General features: G+C 38.4%; 1 protein-coding gene across 15 annotated transcripts in view; it reads right to left on the reverse strand.

Moving 5' to 3' along the window:
* Positions 1-363: 363 nt before the first annotated feature.
* Positions 364-26,523, reverse strand: part of SPIN1 (spindlin 1) — a 90,093-nt gene continuing 63,933 nt past the window's right edge. For 14 of the 15 annotated variants that reach the window (XM_016961098.4, XM_054658222.2, XM_054658219.2 and 11 more), the window contains 3 exons: positions 16,301-16,554; positions 10,460-10,693; positions 364-3,981 (listed from right to left, as the gene is read on the reverse strand). In XM_016961098.4, coding sequence (XP_016816587.1) covers positions 3,782-3,981; positions 10,460-10,693; positions 16,301-16,554 — 688 coding nt within the window. In that variant the 3' untranslated portion in view covers positions 364-3,781. Of the gene's footprint in view, positions 3,982-10,459; positions 10,694-16,300; positions 16,555-21,075; positions 21,798-26,523 lie in introns of those variants that run through there. The other variant, XM_016961100.4, reaches the window with a different exon arrangement.

Raw genomic sequence — 26,523 nt, forward strand, 5'->3', positions numbered from 1 at the left:
TATTATTTAAGTATGAGTAAAAGCATTATAAGAAATATTCAAAGCAAGAATACATGTGAAAAGTATAAAATACCCATTATTTAATTATATTTAAAAGAATTTTTTTAAGTTTAAGATCTTGTAAGTTAAACTTTCTCAATGTCAAATTGCAAACTTCAATATTTAATATATGTGTGATATTGATGACTGCCTCCTCTTCTTTCAGGTATTATTGAATGTTATCAATCAAATAAAAATTCTATTTCTTTCTATGCATATCTGACATTTACATGTGGTGAAAAGGTTACTTGGCCCAAAAAACTTTTCAGAATCAAGTTTAACACATCACATGTTGCTCATCAGCACAAACTTTACAGTCAGGAGTTGCACATAAAGGGTTTATTTTAAATGTTTTAAGGATAAGATAGAGTTACATCATAATTATAAAAATTACTTACAGAATTAACAGATTTATATTGTGTATACTTCTAAATGCAGAGAACAGGGAACTGTCTACACATTGTATAAAATAAAATTAAAATTAAAAATGAATTCAAGCTTGAAAGATGAGGTCATTTACCTAATTTTAAAATGTGAACACGAAGACCTCTGACCTATACACATTCATTCCAACTGCACTAATGATGGAAAAACACAAAGAGCGCAGCATTTCCAAGGAACCACAGACATTTCAACCATAATTATTTTGTTATAATAATTGTTCCTGTTTTGTCTTTGGAGAACTTTCATTTTGTTAAGACAATCAGCTTAAGAGTGTTTTCAGGCACTACAATTTGTGACAATCGGAACAGTCTTCTAATGGGTCTACAGTGTTCAGAGATTGAAGCCCAATGCACTTCGTGGTTTGGCACATAAAACAATAAAAGAAATGAAATCTGGTTTAGAAGTAACTGTGATTTTTTTTTAAGAAAACACAGTCCCTTCAAATGCTGCATGACATTTACAACTGGAAAATCACCTTCTGTTGGCACTACATTTGCTTCACCAGTGCATTTTTATCCTAAAACCACTAAAACGGCACAGTAAGCAAATATACAGGAAACTGAAAACAAATAAAAATAAAGAAAACAAAAAAACCTAAATATCTTTAACATGCAATTTTAGTCAGTTACATTGAACATTCTACTTAGAATAGAGCATGCAAAAAAGGATGGTCTGCTTTTAAGATTTTTCGCTGAAGTTTTACGTGGCAGCCTGACATCACACACGCACGCACACACAATACAATAATACTAGAGCAGGTAAATGAGAAAGGCCGATAAATTTTATACATAGATTCATGTCTTGTGTTGTCACAAGTCCCATGATACTTTTGGAAATTAATGTTGAATTCCTGGAACAAGGAACCAACATTCAGATACCAGAAAAATGCAAGCAATGCATGCAGATCTGACACATGAGCCTAAAATGAAGCCCAAGATACAAGGGCTTGGGAGCAGAATTAGTCATAGCGTCATTACATGTGGTGTAAGTCACCAAAAGAAAGACAGAATGGGGGAAAATGGGGAGAAAAAAAAACAAACCTTCCCTTTCCCTCAGCCCTAAAGGCAATAAATGAACAATGATTAAACTCATCGTCATCATCACCATCATCATGTTGCATTCATCTAGAAACTGGGAGACCATGTGGTATAAAAAAAGTCATTAAAGTTGCTTGCAGAAAAACCACAATGCAAGTCATTAATGCTAGAAATGTCTCAATTGACCCAACCCTCAAGATACTTCAAAATGTACTTTATTTTTCCACCCAAAGTTACCGAGCCAAGTTCTGCACAGTTGGTGCATGCTGGACACACTTGCAAACTCTTGCGCTGTAATGTCAGCCTGGACTCTGGGAGCCAGGCTCAGCTTTGAGATTTACATGCAGGGACTCTTAAGAGTCAACAGGAAAACACATAACAGATCTGCAGAATGACACCTGTTCACACACGAGAAGCACCTATGACTTGGGTATCACACTGCTTTCAGAAGCTTGTCCCTGGCTGCCCACAGTGAAGCACGAGGGACAGAGCGACTGCAGCTGTGGACAGAAAACTGAGGTACTGTGTTTACATGGTGAGTGGTCGTTACCATCCAACAGCACAAGGCACAAAAAATGGGCATCAAGCAAACCATGCATAACGAGGCCTGGAAACCATCAAGAACAGCCACGAAAGAGGTCACTCAGACCTCTGATTCAAACTTCTGGTGTTTGAGTGACAAGCATGCACGTTTAGGCTCTGCCCAAATATCAGGGAGGATTTCCAATCTCCACAAGAGACTGGTTTCACATATGGCCTTTCTCCTGGCTGTCAAACCACCAGGGTTCCTCCAAAACAAAATGAGAGCAGCTGTTTTGCTGATCAACCAATCACACTAGCAGTTCTATTTCAGTTTAAAACAACCTTGCAGGAATAAACCACATAAAGACTCCGTGGCTAAGGGCTGCTATTACTTACACCCACCAAGCGAACACAAACGGCTGGCTCTTCTATGGTAACACTTCACTGGCATGCAAACCCCAAGGGGCCACTGAATGGAATGAATCCACATGAACAGCATACCTGGAGCAGGAACATGCACCCCACAAGAGGTGTCAGGAGACTAAGCTGCTATTTGTCTAGACACTCTTTGTGAGGAAAAGCCAGGGGTAGGCAGGAAGGGGTGGGTTGAAAGTCTCTGACCATAATCATACATTAGCAATAATAGTAATAAAACTTTAAAAGTCCCAGAGAGCTTGTTAGAAGGCAACAATGCCACTCAAAACTTATACTTCCAATATAAAAGCATTGTATTCTTCCAGAAACTTACCAAAAACACACAAACCAGTGATGGATTGTTGCCTTTTAAATCCATGTACTGAAATCCAGATTACTGACTTGTACACAATGGACCATATGTGCTGTCCAAAATACACCTACATTACACTGTGTGGAACAAGAACCTGGGCTTTGCAAAAAAGAATTTATGATTAAAATGTAACCCCCCAAAAAAAAAAAACAAAACGAAGCTTAGAATTAAAGGTAGCCTTTTACCCAGATTGTTCACCAGATTATAAAATTCTAATATGGGTCATTAACTGTTCACAAATAATTCATATTTGGACTTATGGTTTAAGGACTCCAGATTGAAAAGGTGCTCTGAACTTCTGATTTTTTTTTTTAAAACAAGCTGAATGTTCCCATATGGTTCCTGTGCCCAAAGTTTACTTTTAAATAAAGAGCAGTGATATCATAACCATGACTGACTTGGGTAAAGCACTCCTGTTAAACTCAAGAAAATTATGTCACCCCCATCCTAATCCACAAAGACTGCCAGTGGGGTGTGTGTGGTGTGTGGTGTGTGTGTGTACACTTGTATCTGTGTGTATATATTATATATGTATACACACATATAGATATAGGTAGATACAGATACATATATCTCAAAAAAGGCAATAACGAAAACATCAAACTATGCTTGCATTGTGGCGGCAGAATAAGAGAGTTAGGGTGAGGGGGAAAATGGTTAAGATCTATTACAATTTTAAATGACTATGATACTAGCTTAACTTTTACCAAACTTGCCTGTAACTCCCCTCGAAATAGACAGACTTCTTTTAAAAGAAAGGGGTTCTCCTTACACAAAATGCTTTGTGTTCACATCAATCTGTACTATTCAGAACAAAACCAGTTCTGCTGGCAGAGATTGTGGGTTCGCAGGGACATTTAAGCTTTCATTAAACTGGAAAGCAATCAAGTCTTTATGTCTACAAATAATACATTTCATAGTTCCACAAATTTGGCAGAGTTTGTGATGACATCTAGGATGTTTTCACCAAATCGTAGACATAAATATGGAAATCATCATCAAACTTGATGAAATAGACGGAGGGCTTGGCTTCTACTTGATGAATGACCATGCCAGTCCTTTTCGAGCCATCTTCTTTGGCATATTCCACTTGTTTGCCTACCAGGCTGTCCACAACTTCTCCTGGTTCCCTTTCTGCTGGAGGTGAATCATCTATATTAAAAGAAAAAAAAAAAAGAGAGAGAGAGAGAGAAAATTTCTAAGTCAATTTTTAGATATAAATCAACTCACATATTTATTTTCATAACTTAAAAAAAACTTTAATAGCCTGAATTCATGATTATCTAGACCAGGAGTCAGCAAACGTTTTCGTAAAAGACAGTAAATATTTCAGGTTTAGGGGCATATGGTCTCTGTCCCAACTGCTGAACTCTGCCACTGTAGCACAAAAGCAGCCACTGATGATATGTATATAAACAGATGTGGCTGTGTTCCAATAATAAAACTTTTTTTCATAGTTTGCCGACCCCCATCTAGATATATGAACAATTTTGAAAATCATAACCAAAAATTTCTTTGGCCCATGTTTAATCTGTAGCTGTACTTAAATGAAAATAAGTTTGAGTGGCTTTGAAATATAATTTGAAAGCAGACAATTCCTACAGGGATTACTGAGAATATGGCACACATTTAAAATGCCTAAGTACCATTGGTTTTACTCTATGAATCCTTAAAGCTTCTTCCCCCTCAACTTCACTGCATTTCACATCATCTTCCTAACTCAGTTCCAAAATTTAAGCTTTCCATGCTTTAAAAATTGGTGCTGAATGAACTTCAGCCCAGGACAACTACAAGGGAATCTCTGAGGATGGCACAGGCATCTGTACTGTTTAAAAGGTCCCCAAGATTAATGTACTGCCTCTAGCCTCTAAGAAAACACACAGAAACAGCAAACCATCACCACCAACAACAAAAAAACAAAGTAAAAGAAAAAAAAGAGAGGGGGTTTGCTAGGCAATTATAATTCTATTTTAAGAAACTCTGCATGGGTTCTGAAAAACTCGAAGCTCTTTTCCTCGTAGTAGCAGGTGGCCTTCAGGTAGGGCAACCAGAGGATCCAGCTACATAAGACAGTCCATGTTATCCTAGCACAATTGGTAGTAATGTCATTTTACTCTCACAGGTATCCTGGTGTGGACCATATAATGTAAATGTATTAATAGTAGTCTGCCTCTTCGGTTACAATAAATTCTCTCACTGAATGACAATCCAAAAACTGCTACTGTGATCCCTGGTACTAAGAGTCACAAGAAATAAAAATAAAATATCTGAGCATAATCAATTCTTTTAAAAGAAATAAAGAAATATAAGCTGAACTCTTTTCTTTAAAAATTCTCTTCCCTTAAGCAGTATCATCATACTGCCATATTTTTGTGGCACGTTTACAAAGGAATTACAAATACACAATCGCACGTGAATTTTATAGTAACTCAGCTAACCAAGGGAGTCATGTAGAGGCCTGTTTTAGCATCAGAGCGGGTACGCGACCAGGACCCTTTCAGAAATCATTAGATCAGAGCATCACCACTGTTTCTAAAGGTAATAAGCTTCCATAGCGCGCGCGCACACACACACACACACACACAAATATAAGTTTGGAGAATTAAAGGAGAGGGAAGATCAAAAAATGGCTAGGAAAAGCGATGCAGAATTGCAGACGCCCTTGCATTTCCTATGATTAGGTTAACAGGACTTGCTCTATTTATCTATAAAAAAATGTTCAAGTCACCTCATACAGGTTGGAGAAATGCTTTTTAAAGAAATGTTCTCATGACAAATTCCTGAGTATGTAAGTTGCATTATCCCTTTATAACAAATGTACACAATTTTTTTTTTCTTTTTGAGACGGAGTCTTGCTCTTCTCGCCCAAGCTGGAGTGCAGTGGTGCGATCTCGACTCGCTGCAACTTCTGCCTCCTGGGTTCAAGCGATTCTTCTGCCTCAGCCTCCCGAGTAGCTGGGACTACAGGCGCCCTCCACCACACTTGGCTAATTTTTTTATTTTTAGTAGAGACGGGGTTTCACCATATTGACCAGGCTGACCTCGAACTCCTGACCTCAGGTGATCCGCCCGCCTCGGCCTCCCAAAGTGCTGGGATTACAGGTGTGAGCCACCATGCCCAGCCCAAAAATTTTAAAAATATGTATCGAAGAAGTAGAAATTCAAGGCCAGATGAGCAAATTAGTATGTTAACTAACTTATTCATAGGAAGAATTTTTTTAAAAAAAGAAATAGAGATCACTGACGCATGGCTAATGTATGGAGAGGGCCTACCAGTTACATCTGTCCAAGGCCAGAGATTCATGTGTTTGAAGAAAGGCCACTGAGTAGTTTTTAAAGGAACAAGCTTATCCAAAAGTGAAATTAAGAAAACAATTCAATTCATATGCACAATGGCATCAAAAAGAATAAAATCCTTAGAAGTAAATAAATTTAATAAAAGAAATGTGGAGCCGGGCGCTCCACTGTTCACGCCTTTAATCCCAGCACTTTGCGAGGCCAAGGCGAGAGAAACAAGGTCAGGAGATCGAGACCATCCTGGCCAACACAGTGAAACTCTCTCTACTAAAAATACAAAAATTAGATGGGCGTGGTGGCGTGTGCCTGTAATCCCAGCTACTCGGGAGGCTGAGGCAGGCGAATTGCCTGAACCTGGGAGTTGGAGGTTGTAGTGAGCCAAGATCGTGCCACTGCTCACCAGCCTGGCGACAGAGCAAGACTCCATCTCAAAAAATAAATAAATAAAAAGTGGCCAGGCGCGGCGGCTCACCTGAGGTCAGGAGATCGAGACCAGCCTGGTCAACATGGTGAAACCTCGTCTCTACTAAAAATACAAAAATGAGCTAGGCGAGGTGGCATGTGCCTGTAACCCCAGCTACCCGGGAGGCTGAGGCAGGAGAATCGCTGGAACCTGAGAGGCAGAGGCTGCAGTGAGCTGAGATCAAGCCATGGATTAGAAGACTTATAAAGTCTTGTTAACATTGTTAAGAGGGCAATACTCTTCAAAACTGATCTACAAATTCAACATAGTCCCTGTCAGAATCCCAGGTGACTTCTTTGTTCTGACAAGTTGATTCTAAAATTTATATGAAATTGCAAGGGACCCAGAATAGTCAAAACACTCCTGAAAAAGAAAGGAGGGGCCGGGGCGCAGTGGCTTACACCTGTAATCCCAGCACTTTGGGAGACTGAGGTGGGCAGATCACTTCACCCCAGGAGTTTGAGACCAGCCTGGCCAATATGGCAAAACCCCATCTCTACTAAAAATACGAAAGTTAGCCCAATGTGGTGGCGTATGCCTGTAATCCCAGTTCCTTGGGAGGCGGAGGTTGCAATGAGCCGAGATCGTGCCACTATACTCCAGCCTGAGCAAGAGTGCGACTGTCTCAAAAAAAGGAGGAAAAAAAAAAAAGCGGGACTCAAACTTCTTGATCTCAAAATTTACCACAAAGCAATGTAATCAAGACAATGCAGCACTGGCACAGCAACAGACATACAAACTAATGCAACAGAATTGAGAGTTCAGAAACACACCCACATATCTGTGGTCAACTGATTTTCTTTTTTTTTTTTTTTTTTGGGACGGAGTCTCGCTCTGTTGCCCAGGCTGGAGTGCAATGGTGTGGTCTCGGCTCACTGCAACCTCCGCTTCCCAGGTTCAAGCGATTCTCCTGCCTCAGCCTCCCGAGTAGCTGGGATTACAGGTGCCTGCCACCACGCCTGGCTAATTTTTAGTAGAGACAGGGTTTCCCCGTGCTGCCCAGGCTGGTCTCGAACTCCTGACCTCGTGATCCACCCGCCTTGGCCTCCCAAAGTACTGGGATTACAGGTGTGAGCCACCGTGCAACAAGGATGCCAAAACCATTCAATGGGGGAAAGAATAGTCTTTTCAAAATATGGTGCTTGGACAACTAGATAGGCAGTCACAAGCAAAAAAAAAAAATGAAGTTGGACCCTTAACTTGAACCACAAACAAAAATTAACTTGAAAATGCATCAAAGATCTCTAAGTAAGAGCTATAATTATAAAACTCTTAGAAGAAAACAAGGGTAAATCTTTATGACCTCAGATTTGGCAAAAGATTCTTAGGACACAAAAAGCATACTCAGCAAGAGAAAACATAACTCGGACTTCAGAGTTTAAAACTTTTGTGGAAAGATCATCATCAAGAAAGTAAATCAGCCCATGGAATAGGAGAAAACATTTGCAACATATATCTGATAAAGGTCTTGTATTTAAAAAATTGTCACAATGCAATAATGAAAGACAGATAATTCAATTTAAAAATAGGCAGGGGATATGAATAGACATTTCACCACAGATGATATTAAAAGGGCCAATAGGCCGGGCATGGTGGCTCACGTCTGTAATCCCGGCCCTTTGGGAGGCCAAGGCAGGTGGATCCTTTGAGGTCAGGAGTTCAAGAGGAGCCCGGCCAATATGGTGAAACCCCATCTCCACTAAAAATACAAAAATTAGCCGGCATGGTGGCACGCGCCTGTAGTCCCAGCTACTGGGGAGGTTGAGGCAGGAGAATGGCTTGAACCCAGTAGGCGGAGGCTGCAGTAAGCTGAGATCACGCCAGTGCACTCCAGCCTGGGCGACAGAGCAAGACTGTGTCTCAAAAAAAAAAGGGGGAGGCCAGTAAGCATATGAAAGATGCTTAACATCATTACTCATCAGGGAAATGCAAATCAAAGCCACAATGAGATACCACTTCACATCCACTAGGATGGCCAGAATCAAAGTAACAGTAACAGTTGGTGAGAATGTGGAGAAATCAGAAGTCTCATACACTGCTGTTGGAAATGTAAAGTGGTATTTCCGTTTTTAAAATTAGCCTGGCAGTTCCCCCAAACAATTAAACATAGAGTTACCATTATGACCCAGCAACTCCACTCCTAGGTATATACCCAAAGGAAATAAAACATGTCCACACAGAAACTTGTACACAAATGTTTACAGCAGCATTATTCATAATAACCAAGAGGTGGGGAAACAACTCAGATGTGCTTTACTGGATGAATGGCTAATCAAAATGTAGTATATCCATACAATGGAATCGTATTTGGCCATTAAAAGGAATGAAGTACTGATATATGCTACAGCGTGAATGAAATCTCAAAATATGCTAAGGGAAAGAAGCTAGCACAAAGGACCTCACACCATATAGTCCATTCATATGAACGTCCACAACAGGGAAATTTACACAGCAAGTATTACTGGTTGCTTAAGGCCAGGGGGTTCGAGGAATAAAGGACTGACAGCTAATAGATACAAAGTTTTCTTTTGAGGTGATGACAATGTTCTAAAATCGACTGTGGTGAGGACTGTACATATCTGTGCGTATATTAAAAAGTACAGAAATGCACATTTTAAATGGACTAACCATATGGACTAACATGGCCGTAATGGCTCACACCTGTAATCCTAACACTTGTGGGAGGCCAAGGCTGGTGGACTACCTGAGCTCAGGAGTTTGAGACCACCCTGGCCAACATGGTGAAACCCCATCTCTAAAATATAAAACAAAACAAACAAACAAACAAAAATTAGCCAGGCGTGGCGGTGGGTGCCTGCAGTCCCAGCCACTTGGGAGGCTGGGGCAGGAGACTCGCTTGAGCCTGGGAGGCGGAGGTTGCAGTGAGCCAAGACCACACCATTACACTCCAGCCCAGCCTGAGCAACAGAGCAAGACTCCGTCCAAAAACAAAAACCACAATAAAGCTTTTCTAGGCCTAATGAAATTAGCCCAGGTCACATCCTCTTCTACCTTACCTGTGTGAACAGACTAGTTGTGGAAATAGCTAAATCATCTGTCTAAACACTGACTCTGTACTCCACTTGCTACTGAAAAGTTAGCAGTCAACCGTTTTCTGAAATTGATGTTCTCTAAATCAGGAGTCCCAGACACCTGGGGCCATGCCGCACAGCAGGAGGTGAGCAGCAGCAAAGAGAGCACTGCCGTCTGAGCTCTGCCTCCTGTCAGATCAGCAGAGGCATCAGATTCTCACAGGAGCACAAACCTTATTGTGAACTACGCATGTGAAGAATCTAGGTTGTGTGTTCCTTATGGGAATCTAATGCCTCCAAAACCACCATATCCACACCCAACCCCCAATCCACAGAAAACTGTCTTCCATGAAACTGGTCCCCGGTGACAAAAAGGCTGAAGATCGCTGCTCTGAAGTTCAAGTATTTACAGATGAAATAATCAATGTCTTGGGATTAGATTCAAAATAATTGCACTGGGGGGACTAACAGATAAAACTAGACAGGCGATGAGATAACTGTTAAAGCTGAGCAGGGTACACGGGGACGTATTTTACTGATCCCTATTCCATCATGTTTTTAAATAAAAGCAAGAAGTAATATGTAGTAGTGTTAATAATTATAAAACAACTTGTATCTTATTACAGAAGCCAAGCAGAACTGATTATCAAATACTTTCTTATCTAACATTCCTAACAACTGGATGAAAAATTTCAAAGGCTGTGTTTGTGCATGACTAAAAGAATAATCATATATCCAAAAATAAAAATGTATCTGCAAAAGAGCCAATCAAATATCTTGTACTGAAGTCCAAATCCCTTCTAATTATCAAATATAAAAGTTGCCAATATATACTTACTGGAATCAGGCATAATGCGAAGGTCGCCTTCTTTGTAATCATCTAAGAGTTGGTACATGTACAAGACAGGGTCTTTCTCATAGGTAATGTAAAACCATGTGTTCATGACAGGTGCACGTGCTAAGACCATTCCCCTCCACTCATCTTTAGAACCATCCTCTGTCTCAAACATATGTTCCACTGCTTTGCCAATCATTGTGTCTGCCAAGTGTGCATCGCTGATTCGAGATGTTGCTGGGGATTAAAAAAAAAAAAAAAAGTTGACAAAGTGTTTCACTGATTACCGACTACGAAGACTGAATTTACTAAAGAAGGCTACACCTGAAATTTTGTCCATGCAACGTATTAGCAAGCATCAGAATCTGGGAAAGCTTTAAAAAGTACAAAAACCAAAGACAAACTACTGGGCCCCAGCTCAGAGATGGATTCAACAGAATAGAAGTATTTTGTCCCAAGTCAGTTAATTGAAAAAAATATGATTTTTTATTTTTCTGGACTCATCTGCTCTTGGTTCTGTACCCAAATCAAAAGTTTTAATTGCTCATTCAAGGTATAAAATATTGTTTGTTATTGTTTACTTAACAGTTAAATTTTGAGATAATTTCAGACTTACAGAAGAACTGGAAAAATAGTAGAGTTCCTGTATACGGTTCACTTTGCTTCTCCTGTATTAGCATCTTACATAACCACAGAATGTTTATTTAAAACTTAGAAAACCTATTCAAGGCACAGAGGGCTTTTTTTGTGTTTTTTTTTTTAAAGAAATTGGTGTTTGTTTTCCTTCAGTCTTATTTCCATTTTTTTATTAAGGCATAGGTTTTTACTCTCTTGCTCCTACAATCTTATTCTTCACTGCAACCAAAGTAATCGCTGTGTCACTGATACCACATTGTGTGATCTAAAATGTTCCCATGCCTTCCCTTTATAATTTGAAAAACAACCAAACTGCTCACCATGGCCCCCAAGCCCTAAGCCTTCACGCCTCTGCCCTCAGGTTTCCCATCTTCCTCCTTGTTGTTCATGCGTTCTCTATTCTGCTTTTCTTCCTCTCCCATTAGGACATACTCTCCTCTGCCTGATAAGCTCTTCCCCATACCTTCAGAAGGCCGGCTCCTTTTGGAGTTCTCCTGACCAACAAGGTAGCCCCACAAATCCCAGTCACATTACCCAATTTTACCTCTTAATAACATTCACCATGATCTAAAGTTATCCCACTTTATGTTATTTGTGTACTTGTTAGTTGCTTGTACATCCCCATGAAAGCAGAGACCTTCCCTTTCTTGTTTTATACCTAGATCATAGCAGGTCAGTATTTGTATGATTTAATCAGATACCCCATGTGGTTGGGAGCTCAGGTCTCTGAAATGATAGATTAACGGTCCTAGCCCTTAATATTTTTCAAAAGTGGTGAAAATTATCACCTTCATCTTTTTAATACTGGAAAAACTATGAAGGATCCCATTGGTTTTAAGACTTCTCCAGTCCACAATTTTAGATAACTGTCTTTATACCAAATTTAAACAATTATCTTTAAAAAACAAACAAACAAACAAACAATTAGAGACAAGCACGGTGGCTCACGCCTGTAATCCTAGCACTTTGGGAGTCCAAGGCGGGCGAATCACTTGAGCCCAGAAGTTTGAGGCCAGCCTGGGCAACATGACAAAACCCCATCTCTACTAAAAATACAAAAAATTAGCCAGGTGTGGCAGTGCAGGCCTGTAGTCCCAGCTACTGAGAAGGCTCAGGTGGTGAATCACCTAAACCCAGAGGTCGAGGCTGCAGTGAGACAAGATGGCGCCACTGCACTCCAGCCTGGGCTACAGGAGTGAGGCCCTGTCTTAACAACAAAAACAACAACAAACAATTAGCTCTCCTATTTTCCTCATTCAACAAACTTCTATTTCTGTTACATCAAAAGAAACAAAAAAGTTAGATTTTCTTGATAAATGTATTGCTATTTAATTTTATCAGCAAACCCTAAACATATATGGCTGGTTTTAAGTACGCAGTAATAATAAAAAATTACATAGAATTCCCCCCGTGTATGACAGTAAAAAAACCCCACTAGTTTCTTAAAGCCAGTAGATCTCAGACTTAGATCTCAGAACTCCATGTGCATTCTTAAAAATTACTGGCTGGGCACAGTGACTCACGTCTATAATCCTAGCACTTTGAGCCCCAGGCAGGAGGATTGCTTGAGGCCAGGAGTTTGAGACCAGCCTGGGCAACATAATGAGATCTCATCTCTACAAAAAGTTAAAAATTAGCAGGGTACTGTGGTGAGTGCCTGTAGTCCCAGCAACTCAGGAGACTGAGGCAGGAGGACTGTTTGAGCCCAACGTGTTGAGACAGCAGTGAGCCCTGATCACACCACTATACTCCAGCCTGGGTGACAAAGCGAGATCCTGTCTCTAAAAAAAAATTTAAAACATAAATGGAAATTACTACAGACCTAAAAAAGCATCTGTTTACATAGATAATGCCTACCAATATTTACTACTTCAGAAAATGAAAAACAAATCTAGAAACATTTATTTAAAAATACCTATATATCAATGTATTTTAAATTAAAAATAACTATTTCCTATCAAAATACATTAAGAGTGGCTTAATTTTACATTTTTGCAAATCTCCGAATGTCTAGGTTTTAAAAAGAACAAGTAGATTCTCATATCTGCTTCAGCACTCAATCTGTTATGATCTGCTCCTTCAGTTCAAGTATAAAATCCAGCCTCTCAAAGATATGATACTGAAAAGAATATTCTAATCGTCTTTCAGATAATTCTAGATATACTTATATGAAACCACAGAATTCAACAGTTAGCTCCTTAAAGGTTAGTTACAATGCAGAATCTGAAACCATTAATAAATCTGTCATACTGTTACATTAAAACTCATGTCTCCAGAACATATAAAGAACTCTCACAACTCAACAAAAATCAAAATAACCTAATTAGAAAATGGTCAAACGATGTGAGTAGATATTTCCCCAAAGATGATTTACAAGTGGCCAACAAGCACATAAAAAGATGCTCAATATCACTAATCATCAGAGAAATGCAAATCAAAACAAAATGAGGTATCGTATCACACCCATCAGGATGACCACTATGACAAAAACAGTAAATAGCAACTGCTGACTAAGGGATGGAGAACTGGAACCCTTGTATACTGTAGGTAGGACTGGAAAATGGTACAACTGCTGTGGAAAACAGTATGGTAGTTCTACCTAAGAAATTAGAATTACGATACTAAAATTAAAATTATAATTACCATATGATCCAGCAATCCCACTCCTGTGCCTATATCCAAAACAACTGAAAGCAGGATCTCAAAGAAATATCTGCATATCCATGTTTACAGGAGCGCTATTCACAATTTTACATGGTACAATTTTACATTCTACCAAGAGGTAGAAGCAATCCAAATGTCCATTAATGGGTGAACAGATAAACAAACTGTGGTATATAGATACAATGGAATGTTCTTTTCAGCCTTAAAGGAAATCCTGTCACACGTTACAACATGAACGAACTTTGAGGACATTATGCTAAGTGAAATAAGTTACTCACAAAACAAATACTGTGTGATTCCACTTCTATGAGATATCTAGAATAGTCAAATTCATAGAGACAGAGTGTAGAATGGTGGTTGCCAGGGGCTGGGAATGGGAGGAAAGGTAGGTTGTTTTGTTTAATAGGTAGAGAGTTTCAGATTTGTAAGATGAAGAAGTTCTGGAGATCTGTTTCAACAATGCGAATGTACTTAACACACTACTGAACTGTATGCTTAAAAATGGTTAGGACAGTAAATTTTATGCTATGTGTTTTTTTACAATTAAAAAAAAGTAGTTAGTCTTGCACTTTGAATAGCTCTTTCACCAATGCATGATGTGGTACCATGCACTGCTCATAAAGAAAATATTGTGTTCACTAAGTTATGCAAATCTTCCAAATAGATAGTGGGAAACTCCACTGTGTAATTGAGAAAAAAAGAGAGTGAAAAGCGCGAATTACAGCTTAACAAAATGAAAATATTTCTGACTTTGCAAATCTCCTAAATGGGCTTCAGAGAACCCAAGGGTCCCCAGGCCTTGCTTTGGGAACCACTGCTCTGTGACATCACATGCATTCTGGCTGACTGACTTTTTTCTCTAACTTTAGCTTAAGAAAAACATAATTTTAATTATACTCTAATGTACTGCCTGAAGCAATTGCTTCCAACGTAAAACGTAAGTGAAGAGCAAGTAATTTTTTAGACAAAAGTAGGTTGATGCCAAAGTAACTGCTGTTTTGGCCATTACTTTCAATTTCAATGTCAAAAACCGCAATTACTTTTGCACCAACCTAATACCACGAATACTGAAATTAATAACAACTATTAGCTGAATTGGCATATATATTGCTGATTTACAGAAAAGCTCTTGGGTTTCTTTTTATATTGCTTGAATGTTTACAAAATTACTATTGTTGGAAACAGAGATAATACCAAACTACAAACAACATGGAACCCTTAGTCCCATCACCAGAGATACTTGTACAGTTTCTATCCTTCGATGACAAAAGGACCAACAACCACAGGTCATGCAGCAATATGCAGGAACCTTCAAGTGAGCTAGCTGTCATCTCAGAAGGGGCAGAGACTAAAATTCTGCTGTTAAGATTTTTAATATGTTAAAGTTTCTTATATGGGAAATGGATTAATGCCATGATCAAGAAGAAATGTAGGATGTGCATCAAGAGGAAGAGCAGGTGATCAGTCACACTTAAGAATAGATGAGAATGTTGAAAATAACAAAGACTTAATATTACTTTTAGGAGTAATAATAAAGATTTAAATTTAAAGAAAGATTTCTTTGAAAACTGAACCATATTTATACAGATGAGCAAAGATTTAGCACTTGATATCTAAAGAGAAGAGTAAAACAAAATAACTTGCTACTAAGGCAGAATTAACTTCCTAAGGAAACTCGTTATATCCCAGGGACACAATGGCACAGTCTGAAGAAAAACAAAGCGAGGAGACTGAACTAATTTCTTCCTGTGACAATTTGATCCCAAAATTCCTACCTCCCAAGTCTAGATCTGCTGAAACTTTATTATTTAATGGTATAGACTTATAAAAACAATTCTAAAAGTATAAACCAATATTTTAAACAAGAGCAGCATCACTGTAATAAGAAAATATTTCAAAATAAATACTTCAAAAAAAGTAATATTAGTTTGGGTGTATCCCACCCTACTAATAAAATCAGTAATTATTATTTACCTTAGACCTTATGCCTTAAGGAACACTTGCAAGGCAAAACTGGCACTGTATGACATTTAAAAAGAGCCATTCATTTCCACAAACATTGTTCAATCAAGCTCTGTGTATAATAAAGACCACGTTTTGGTTGTTTAAATTTTGGCTCAAAGTACAATTATCATTTACGTTGTACACAAAGATACACTTTCACAAAAAGATTCTAAAGGCACAGCATTCTCTTATCTTTTGTATCTGATGAGATGAGATTAACACATAGGATATTTCAGCTACTGATAACCTTACCCATCAGAGTCCAGAAAACAGTGAGCAAAAATGTTAGAAATAACCGTATTATAAATTAGTACGTGGCAAACTTCTTGGGGGGAAAATACACATCTTTATATCCCTCACACAGTTCCTTGAACTGCTTAGGATCCATTTTTGTGGTTTTCGGTGATTTAATATAATGTTTATCAAGAAGGGTGCTTGTGTTCCAATAAAAGTGAAGTATTAATAATGTAAAATAAAAAAAGCATCCATTTCAATATCATTTTTAAAGTATATAATGCACAAATTATAAAAAGAACTTACCAACTCTATCAGGGAGGACTTCAAGCGCAGAAACTCTTTCATCTTTATTAAGTTCTAGTCCATAAACACAGTCAAATCCATCGTATTTTATAAGATACAAAGAAGGATTTACAGGCACCTGGTCCAGAACGGTTCCTTTCCACTGGGTAACAGGGCCATTCCCCTCTTTCCACCCATGCTGAATCCTGCAGCCTACGATGTTCCGCCGGGGCTGGGAAACAGGTTTGCTCGGACCCACACTGCTCCGATGTTTTCTGTATTCACACATACACACACATAAGGTATTATCTCAAAAGTATGCATGCCTAGATCTAACATAACCACTGGCTAGCATGATCTCATTACAGATGGTCCCAAAATATGTACAAACTCATGTTTGCCACATTCCTGCTTCAGGTGACTCAAAGTGGTTGTCCTCTACCCCTGTACCAGTGGTGGTGACTGTGTAACATGGTATGTTAGCAATAGGAGCTTGTTGTGCACCTCAACTGTGTATAGGCAGAAAAAACTACTCGTCAATAGCAACTTAAGCCCTACTATTAAGCATCAGGTTATCAGCTTTCTGAGTTTATTTTAATTCAATCAACTCAAAATTTTCCAAGTTAATTAAAGAAGGACTGATCCGGAATACATGTTATCAATAATCACACAGGTATATAGTTTTATATAATATCTACTTCAAGTTAAAAAGAAATGTGTAACTATTCAATTTCACCCATTCCCGTGCCCAAATAATTCTGCCTGTACAAGCCTAACTAATAAAAATAAACTAGACAATTTTCTCTTAAACTGAAGTCCAGACTAGCTTATATCAATGCACTATAGAAACATTACTTGTTTAGAAAACATATAATCTTAAAACTGAAGTTTATAACAATGTAATATTAAAAATTATTGAAACATCAAACTACTTTTTTTCTGGTTTATTATTAGCAATTGAAAAATCTACACAGAATGTTTATAAATAATACACCTGGCTCTTGATATCAGGAAAAAACCTTCATTTCACCTTAAAACCCTGGCTTCTTGGATGCAAGCTGAAGGCCAAAACCAAGATAACAGATGCTGATATACGCCAAGAACAAAAAGAGCTGAAAGGAATTCCCTTCCCACAGTTTTATGGGTATAAAGCTCTCATTTCGTACACCATGAATAAAAGTGATTAATATCTGACATATAACACAAATAAGTTTTAAAGAAACAATTTAGTGTAGGTTGTAACAGTTAAAACTAAAATTATGTATTTTCTAAATAGAAATAATTTACTCTAGACTGGTAACATATATTTAGCTAAGTCAGACGGGAACAGGCCATAAGAGACAACAAGGAGTACTCGCCGCAGAAGGGAAGCTTCTCCCCTGGGGGTGAAAAACTAAGCAAGGGGGTCTGAACCTAACCAAGGAGACTGGGAGGAGATTCACAGGGTTAAGTGCAAGACTGTAAGGCCAGAAAACCCAGGTCTGCCTAAGCCCCTTGGGACTGTGCAAAAACCCAGCAAACCTTCCTTCCAGAAAGACAAAGCCCTTCTGAGTACACAATCCTTACTGACCAGGACAGGACCACAGGGTGAGGAAAGCAGGATTCAGGCAGAAATGAGGGTGGCAGGTCTCAGAAAGTATGACAGAGGTGGCTACCCAGAGAGGTCTTAAGCTAGGAAAGCATTCTTGGAATCCTCTCATTTACATGGGTCTGGAAGCATCATGGTTGGACAACATACGAAAGTTATCTTGAGGAGGAAAAAGACTAACAATGTGACAGATGTTCTGACAGGCAGGAGCAGGCCTCAAAAACAGGCTCATTAAGTAGATGAAAACTACTATCTAACACTGAGCAAATGACAGAAGCCATGAAATAGAAACTGTGATGATTAATTTTATGTGTCAACTTAACTGTGCCACAGAGTGCCTAGATTAAACACTGTTCGTGGGTGTGTCTGTGCATCTGAATCAGCAGACTGAACAAAGAAGATGCCATCACCAATGTGGGTGGCCATAATCCATTCTGTCAAGGGCTTGAATAGAACAAAAGGTAGAGGAGGGAGGAATTTACCCCTTTTTCTTCCTGCTGGCCTGCCTGAGCTGGAACATCTGTCTTCTCCTGCCCTTGGACTGGAACTGACACCACTGGGTCCCCTGGTTCTAGACCTGCAGAATGAATTCCACTTCCAGCTTTCCCGAGGCTTGGCTTACAGACAGCACTCCACGGGACTTCTCAGTCTTCAAAATAGCATAAACCAATTTCCTCATAATAAATCTCCTTCATATTTTATCTATTTCCCAACGCTTCTATTTCCCTGGAGAACCCTAACGTAAGAACATATATCAGGAACAGAAAAGATGAGAAATGAGATCGCTAGACAAGAGAAGATGTGAGAACTACCAAACAAAGTAAAGAATCAATAATTTGAAATTTTTTTTCAGAAATTAAGACTAGAAGAACATGAGAAGAAACAGACACCACGGAAGCATGTGAGGAAAGTGGATGATGAAAAGGGGACAGACGGGGACAAAAGTAAAAAGAATTAAGAGATGGTAACAAATATTCCAACTTCTGTGTAACAGAAGAACCTAAAAACTAAAATCAAAGTTCACAGAAGAGAGTACTAAAAATCGTAATTGAAGAAAACGTTCCTGAAACAAAACACTTGAATGTACTAATGCACCCCACAGGAAAACCCAGAATGACTGGCGCTAAGGCATATCCAAGTCAAATAAACGAATTTTAAAGAAAATAACACCCTTTGGGCATTTACACAAAAGGACCAAATCATGTGTAAGGGATAGACTCAGAATTTGACAGCAACACTCTATGCCAGAAGGCAACAGAGTAATAAACTTAAGGTTCTCAAGGAAAAGAAAATGTGAGCCAAGGATTTGTTCATCAGCCAAGAAGGTACACTGACCTTCAAGTATAAAGGCCGCAAACAAAACTGTAACGAACATGTCAGAAGGCAGGGGATACTGTTCTTATAAAGTTACATGACAATGAGCTTCAGATAATCAAGGAACTCACAGAGAAGGTTCAGTACAGCACTGAGAGAAAGCAATGAATACATTTAACTGTAGAACAAATGGCAGCAAGGAGAGACAATAGTGTGTAACCGTTATCTGTTCTGATATTTCAGATTTCACACAACTCTCAAAAACAGGAGAAAAGAATATGCAAAGCAGAATAAGTATAGTGAGTGTCTTATAAACTTAGATCAAAAAAGAATTAAAATTAGGATTGTAGAGAGAAAGGAGATGACAAAGAGCTAAATTCAGTATTGTTCACAGTAAGGAACCAATATATATATAACATAAAAATAAACAAAAAGTCTGTAACTTTACTACTCAGAGGTAGAAGAAAGTTGACTTCTAGACATCTGCATAATCTCTAGGAATATACAGTAACATCCAATTGGCCTCTACGGGAAAACAGCTGGTGAAGGAGATTACATTTCCACTTTAGAATACAAGAATCCTTTGTAGCAGTACTTTTTTTCTTAAACTGACAACCAGTTACGTATCTTCTTTTGATTTCTAAGCCAAAGATCCAATGAGTTACTCCCCGTACAGGATCAGGCTTTCTTCATATTTAGTGCAAAGGCTAAGGTTAGTTCCCAAACCTCACTAAGGATAGAATTCAGTCATGTGTCCCATTTTGTAATTTACACAGACATTCCATGATTACTAACAAAATTATAAGCAAATACAGCATCTTCACCCATATGGTGGTTAACTTTGTGTGTCAATTTGGTTACACCACAGTAGTCAGATATGTGGTCAAACACTACTCTAGATGTCTCTGTGAAAGCATTTTTTAGCTGGAATGAACATTTGGATCGCAGACTATGAGCACAGCAGACTGCCCTCATAATGTTGGTGGACCTCATCCAAGAAAAAAACTGGCCTCCTCGGAGGAGGAAGGAATTCTGCCTCCAGACTGGCTGTTTGTGCTGCAGCTTCAACTCTTCCCTGGCTCTCTAGATGGCTGGCCTACCCTACAGATTTTGAACTTGTTCAGTCCCAACTGCATTAGCCAATTCCTTAATATAAATCTTCCCCGCTTCCCTCCCCATGTGTTTTTCTCTCTCTCTCTAGAGGCATGAAATTTTCTACCCTTGATTTTCAAGAAAACCAACATAAACGTGACCTATGACAGCAGAATTTTTCGTTGTCGCTGCTCTCTCCTACACCTGTTAGCAGCATTCCTCTGTAAATGGGAATTATCTGCAGTTGCTCCTGATAATGGCTAGAATCACATTTCAAAATAAGCAGTTTTCATACTAGACACCTCCAAGGAGCAAATAAGGTCTCCTCCCTCTTGAGCATTATACAAGGGGCTTGTATCTGGCCAAGAGTCCTCCTCAAACTGGACCCGGGGTCCTTTAATTCTGAGAATGCATATTCCTCCCTTTTGAACTGATTTTATTTCATCTTCTTCTTATTAAGAGTTAGCTTTTGCTGTGGTAAATGATACTATGAGTCTCATACTTAACATTTTGTTCTGTGTTGTCTGTCTTCTGTTTTCATTTCCTCACTTTCCTCTCTTCCTTCATCTGTGCCACTAGAATGAAGTTTCTTTTCACTAAATAAAGCTTCTAACGCAAATGATGTACCTTGCTTCTAGTCTTCCAACAATTATCTTTAACTTTCCATATATTATACCTAAACTTTCATTTTTCTATTAAAATCTGTGATTAATCAAAACCTATACTTTTCATCCCCCAGCCAAAGCAACACTAAAACCAAACAAGAAAAAATCCTTAGTAAAAGAAAAACTTAAAACCTTACCTGGCTAATTCTACTGCATTGCTGAAATGTAGACTTTTGTTACAAATTGGTATTTTCATTTTGCTACTATCTTAGTAACTTTTTAATTTAGAAACAAGAAAGGTTTTTTGGTTGCTTTTTGCGTAGTATTTTCACATTTTTTTCTCATGTATATTCTGTCTTTCTAGATACATCCTCTGGTAATTCTTTCAGGTAAACTTCAGGAATACAAACTTGCTAGATTTTTGCAAGCCTCAAATTATTATTTTGCCCTTATCCCTGAATTGCCTGAGTATACAAATCAGGTTCAAAGTCTTTTTCCCCTCAGTACTTTGAGAGAAAAAAAAAACTTTCATTTTACCATCTAAAATTACAGACAATAGAAGCCAATCTGATCCTTGTTCCTCTGAGGGGCAATTTTCTCTTCAAGGTGTTTTATTTTATTTATTATTATTTTTTGAGGGAGTCTCACTCAGTCACCCAGGCTGGAGTATAGTGGTGCGATCTCAGCTCACTGCAACCTCCACCTCCCAGGTTCACGTGATTCTCGTGCCTCAGCCTCCCTAGTAGCTGGGATTACAGGTGTGCACCACCACACCCAGCTAATTTTTCCATTTTTAGTAGAGACAGGGTTTCGCCATGTTGGTCAGGCTGGCTCAAACTCCTGGCCTCAAGTGATCCGCCCCACCTCAGTCTCCCAAAGTGCTGGGTCTTCAAGGTGTTTTAGAATTTTCTTTGTTCCTAGACTCTAAAATGTCACAAAGACTTGTGACATGTGTTTTTAATTATCCCTCATAAGAAGTTGGTCGACCTAGAGAGAGCAAAGCAAAATTATCACCCATTTGTAGTCTGGATTATTCTCCTCCTCCACCCGCTTTTGAAATGTCATCAGACAAATGCTAGCACTTCTAGATCAATTCTCCATGATTCAACTGCCCTGTCATACTTTTCATCTTGAAGAAATTTTTAGCTCAATTGTTAGTGAATTAAGTAAACTCTACTTTCAGCCTATTGAATATCTTGCATAATATTTTTAATGTCTTTGTCATATCTCGAATGGTTTTTCTTTTTAATGAACATGCTTTCTGATATCTGAAGATAAGTTTCATTTTTTCCTGATTCTTCTAGGAACTCTTTAGGATCAAGTCTCCTCTGTTTTCTACACATACGGTAATTCCTGGCTTATTCTTCTGTTTTGACTAGTGACTGTCTTTTATGCGTTTAGTGCTCTAAGATGCCTCATATTTGTAGATGCAAGTCAAGATGAAATGGCATTTGTAGATACAATGTATGTCTTCAGCTCAAGTCAGACTCTCTGGCCTCTGAGCAGCAAATGCAGGTTCTGATGACAGAAGCCACAACCCTGGTAGCTGCACAGAGGCTAAGAAGTGACAGGTATCTTTAAATCAAGAGGAGGTAAGCTAAGCATCTTCTGTTCCAATGCCAATTCTGTACAATCAATTTTCTTACCCTTCTAATATTTGGTAACTGTACTCAAGCCATTCTATTGTCCAGCCCTTACTATCTCTGATCCTGGCAGTATTCTAAATCTAGTTTATTTACTTGTTGGCACCAGAGTTCCTCAGTGGAGTCTTGATATAAACTTGTTCCTATCTGCTTGAGATCTAGAAATTTCTTAGTGTTCTGGTCTGCCAGCAGGATGACCTTTTTATATTAACAGTAACAAAAACTTAGAATTTTGATAATTTCATCATAATTTTAGTACAAATTATGATGAAGTACTATTTTCTATCTGTGTATAAAATGAATAAAACCTTTCTAGTGATTAGTTTGGCAATATCTGTCCAAAGCCTTACCATTTGGAGTTTCCATTGTTCTGTGAGTCCACATCTAGAAATTTATCAAAACAAAATAATAATGGATGTGCACAAAGATATTGCTAACACGGGAAACTAAACAAAATGTTTAACAATAGGCCCCATTAATTTAAAAGCTCAGAGCGTTATCTCTATGATGAACTATATACGTATTAAAAATCATGAAAAAGAATTTAAAGAACTGGGGTCTTGCTTTGTTGCCCAAATTGTCCTCAAACTCCTGGGCTCAAGCAATCCTCTTGCTTTATAGCCTCCCAAGTAGCTGGAACTACGTAGGGGTGCCTGCCACCATGCCCAGCTAATGTTTAATTTTTTTGTACAGACAGGGTCTCACTATGTTGCCCAGCCTGGTCTCAAACTCCTGGGCTCAAGCAATCCTCCCACTTTGGCCTCCCAAAGTGCTGGGATTAGAAGTATGAACCACTGTACCCAGTCTTAAAAACTTTTTATTTTAAAAACCCACAAGTGTAAAAAATATGACATGAAAAATTTTTATACACAATCCTTACAGGTACGTAGGAAAAAGTTTTTTAAAATATACATTAAATTATTAACAATCTCTGGGTGATGGCATTATAAATAAGTTTTCTTCCTCTCTGTCTACCTATGTTTTCAAAATTTTCTACAACTTAAGTATTTCACTTTTGCAGCCACATAAAACACAACTGTTTTTTCTGACATGGAGTTTCACTCTTGCTGCACAGGCTGAAGTGCAATGGCGTGATCTCAGCTCACCGTAACCTCTGTCTCCCGGGTTCAAGCGATTCTCCTGCCTCAGCCTCCCGAGTAGCTGGGATTACAGGCATGTGCCACCACGCCTGGCTAGTTTTGTATTTTTAGTAGAGATATCATGTTGATCAGGCTGGTCTCAAACTCCCGACCTCAGGTCATCTGCCAGCCTTGGCCTCCTGAAGTGTTGGGATTACAGGTGTGAGCCACTGCGCCCGGCAGAACACAATTTTTAATTACTGCTACATTAATGCAATGCGTATACTAATTCGGCAAGAAATTATATATAAAAACAGATTTGCATATTTTAAGGATGGCAATTCCTACATTTATTTCTATTGCCTTTTTGTGATTCAAGAGCAATTCTTCTTTCAGAATGTAATTTTATTGTTTCCAGAAGAAGGATTAAAGAATATCTGTTATAGATACTATTTCTGTCCAATTTCTTTAAAGGCAAAGGAAACAACGGTAATTTTCCCCTCAAGGCTGAAGGCAAAAAACGAGTAATTAGAATAATATACTAATTGTTAAAATCATGAGTCCAGCTTTCCAGTTGTGGGGCTTGAATGCACAAGCTGCTCAGCAGCCAAAGTTCATAAGGAAGAGTATTTAAACAAACCTAGACTGTGCTCACTACTAAGAGCACTGAAATATGGAAGCTGTTAATAAATTTCAGTTCTTCCAACTAGTACCTACTTAAGACAGGTTTAGATACACTAAAAATATCTGATGTTTGATATAGGTTATTGAAGCTAGGTGAAGAATGCCAAGATTTATGATACACTACTCTATATTTTTATGTATATTTAAAATTTCCCACAGTAAAAAGTTATTTATATATTGAACAAGTTCCTAAAAGAAATTTTAATTTCTAATCACCTATTTGGAGTTCTAAAAAATAAAATAAAAAAACACTATTAATAACAAAAGTTAAAGCTTACTTACATAAGTGGAAATAAGTGTATATAAAAGCAAACTATTAGGAATTACTAGAAAGGGAATAAAATGATCAAACACCCTTTGGTCATATCTGGATCATTCAGTCTAAGAATATCCCAAATAGAGAAAAGTGATTAGCAACTTAAATGTGATTTAAAATGAAGGTTCTTTGAATATAGTGATTTTTATTTAAATACTCTCTCGATATATGTATTCTTAAAAGCCCTTCAATCTCTTATATTTTCTTGGGAAAGAGTCTAAAATATTCTTACTCTCATTTACCAGTTAGTAACATCCCCTCACAGAGCAATACTGTAAAACAAATACCAAGATACTTCATTCAACCTAGGACATCTTGAAATGCAGCCAGAATTAAACATCTATAACCTCTTTTCTTGTTTCGTAACTCCAGAAGCTATTTCTTGAAACAATTCCAGAAAAAAAATAAAATAATCGAAAGGTATTTAGCATCATTAGGGATAAACCGGTATCTGTGTAATGGCTAAAAAAAACTTTTCTTGTAGTTTGAATTTGAGTATATGGTGAACAATTACACAGCACTGCCATGACCTTTCATTGCCATAATTTAGTGTACTAATTTCCAGCCACAATTTAACTTAGTTCTCCGATGTGCTTAAGATACCGCGGGCGCGGTGGCTCCCGCCTGTAATCCCCGGCACTTTGAGAGGCCAAGGCGGATGGATCACCTGAGGTCGGGAGTTTGAGACCAGCCTGACCAACATGGAGAAACCCCGTCTCTACCAAAAATACAAAATCAGTCGGGCGTGGTGGCGCATGCCTGCAATCCCAGCTACTCAGAAGGCTGAGGCGGGGAAAGAATCGCTTGAACCCAGGAGGCAGAGGTTGTGGTGAGCCGACTGCACTCCAGTCTGGGCAACAAGAGCAAAACTCCATCTCGAAAAAAAAAAAAAAAGATACCATTCCAACAATGATTTAAGGTCAGTGCTTCTCAAACTTCAGCATGCATGTGAATCCTCTGAAGATCCTCTAATGAGATTCCCCAGACCAGCCCCCAAATCCTCTTGGATTCAGCAGCATGAAGAGGAACAAAAGAATTCCTATAAGCTCCCAAGTGCCGAATTGATGCTGCAGCCAATCCACGAACCATACCTTGGGTGGCACTGATATAGAACAAACACTAAGTGTTCATGTTCCCAAAAAAGTAAACTGAGATTGTAGGAAACATTATGTACTCTTCTCAATACTTCAAAGAAGTTCTGAAAGTACCATCACTTTGTGCTGAAGTCATGTGTTGAAAAACCTTTTTAGGAGTGCAAAAGGCTTACTGGGAAAATAAAAAATTTAAAAAAAAGGAAAGGAAAGGGAAAGGGAAAGGAAAGGAAAGGAAAACGACCTTTCATCTTTTTACCTAGACTCCCTTAATGGCTTGAATTAACTCCTATTCCTAACCAGCATTTAAATATCTAATCTTGGTAGCCAACATTTACAGACATCATACATGTTAAATTTTCAACAATCACAATTCTACCACATACCAGTAAATGCCTGTCATACACTGTATACTAGGTTGTAAGGATTAATTACTGATACTCTTGGTCTATTTGGTATTGTAATAAAGCAATTCTCCTACTCTGGGCTACAGTAGATTTTAGAAGAAAAGACTGGTTAAATCAAAATAACTGTCTTTTTGCAAGATGCAAACCAGAAAGAGAGAAAAAAACCTGCTTTGCAGGTAATTGTTATTCAATAAAAGTTCCATGCCAAGTACTGTCACTTCCCAGATTAAAATGTCAACAATAAAACAAGATAGACCCTAAAAAAGTCAGTTCTCCATCCACATTAGCATGTTTCCTTTCACTACTTTGTCTACACACTGCGCACTTTGGGAATACCAGAGATGTCCACGGCAAACATTCAAACAGCTTTAGGGTCTCCAAGTGCTATTCTCATTGCTGGCATGAATGACTTACTGCAAGATGAT

The sequence above is a fragment of the Pan troglodytes genome, chromosome 11 (genome assembly GCF_028858775.2).
Source record: "Pan troglodytes isolate AG18354 chromosome 11, NHGRI_mPanTro3-v2.0_pri, whole genome shotgun sequence".
NCBI lineage: Eukaryota > Metazoa > Chordata > Mammalia > Primates > Hominidae > Pan > Pan troglodytes.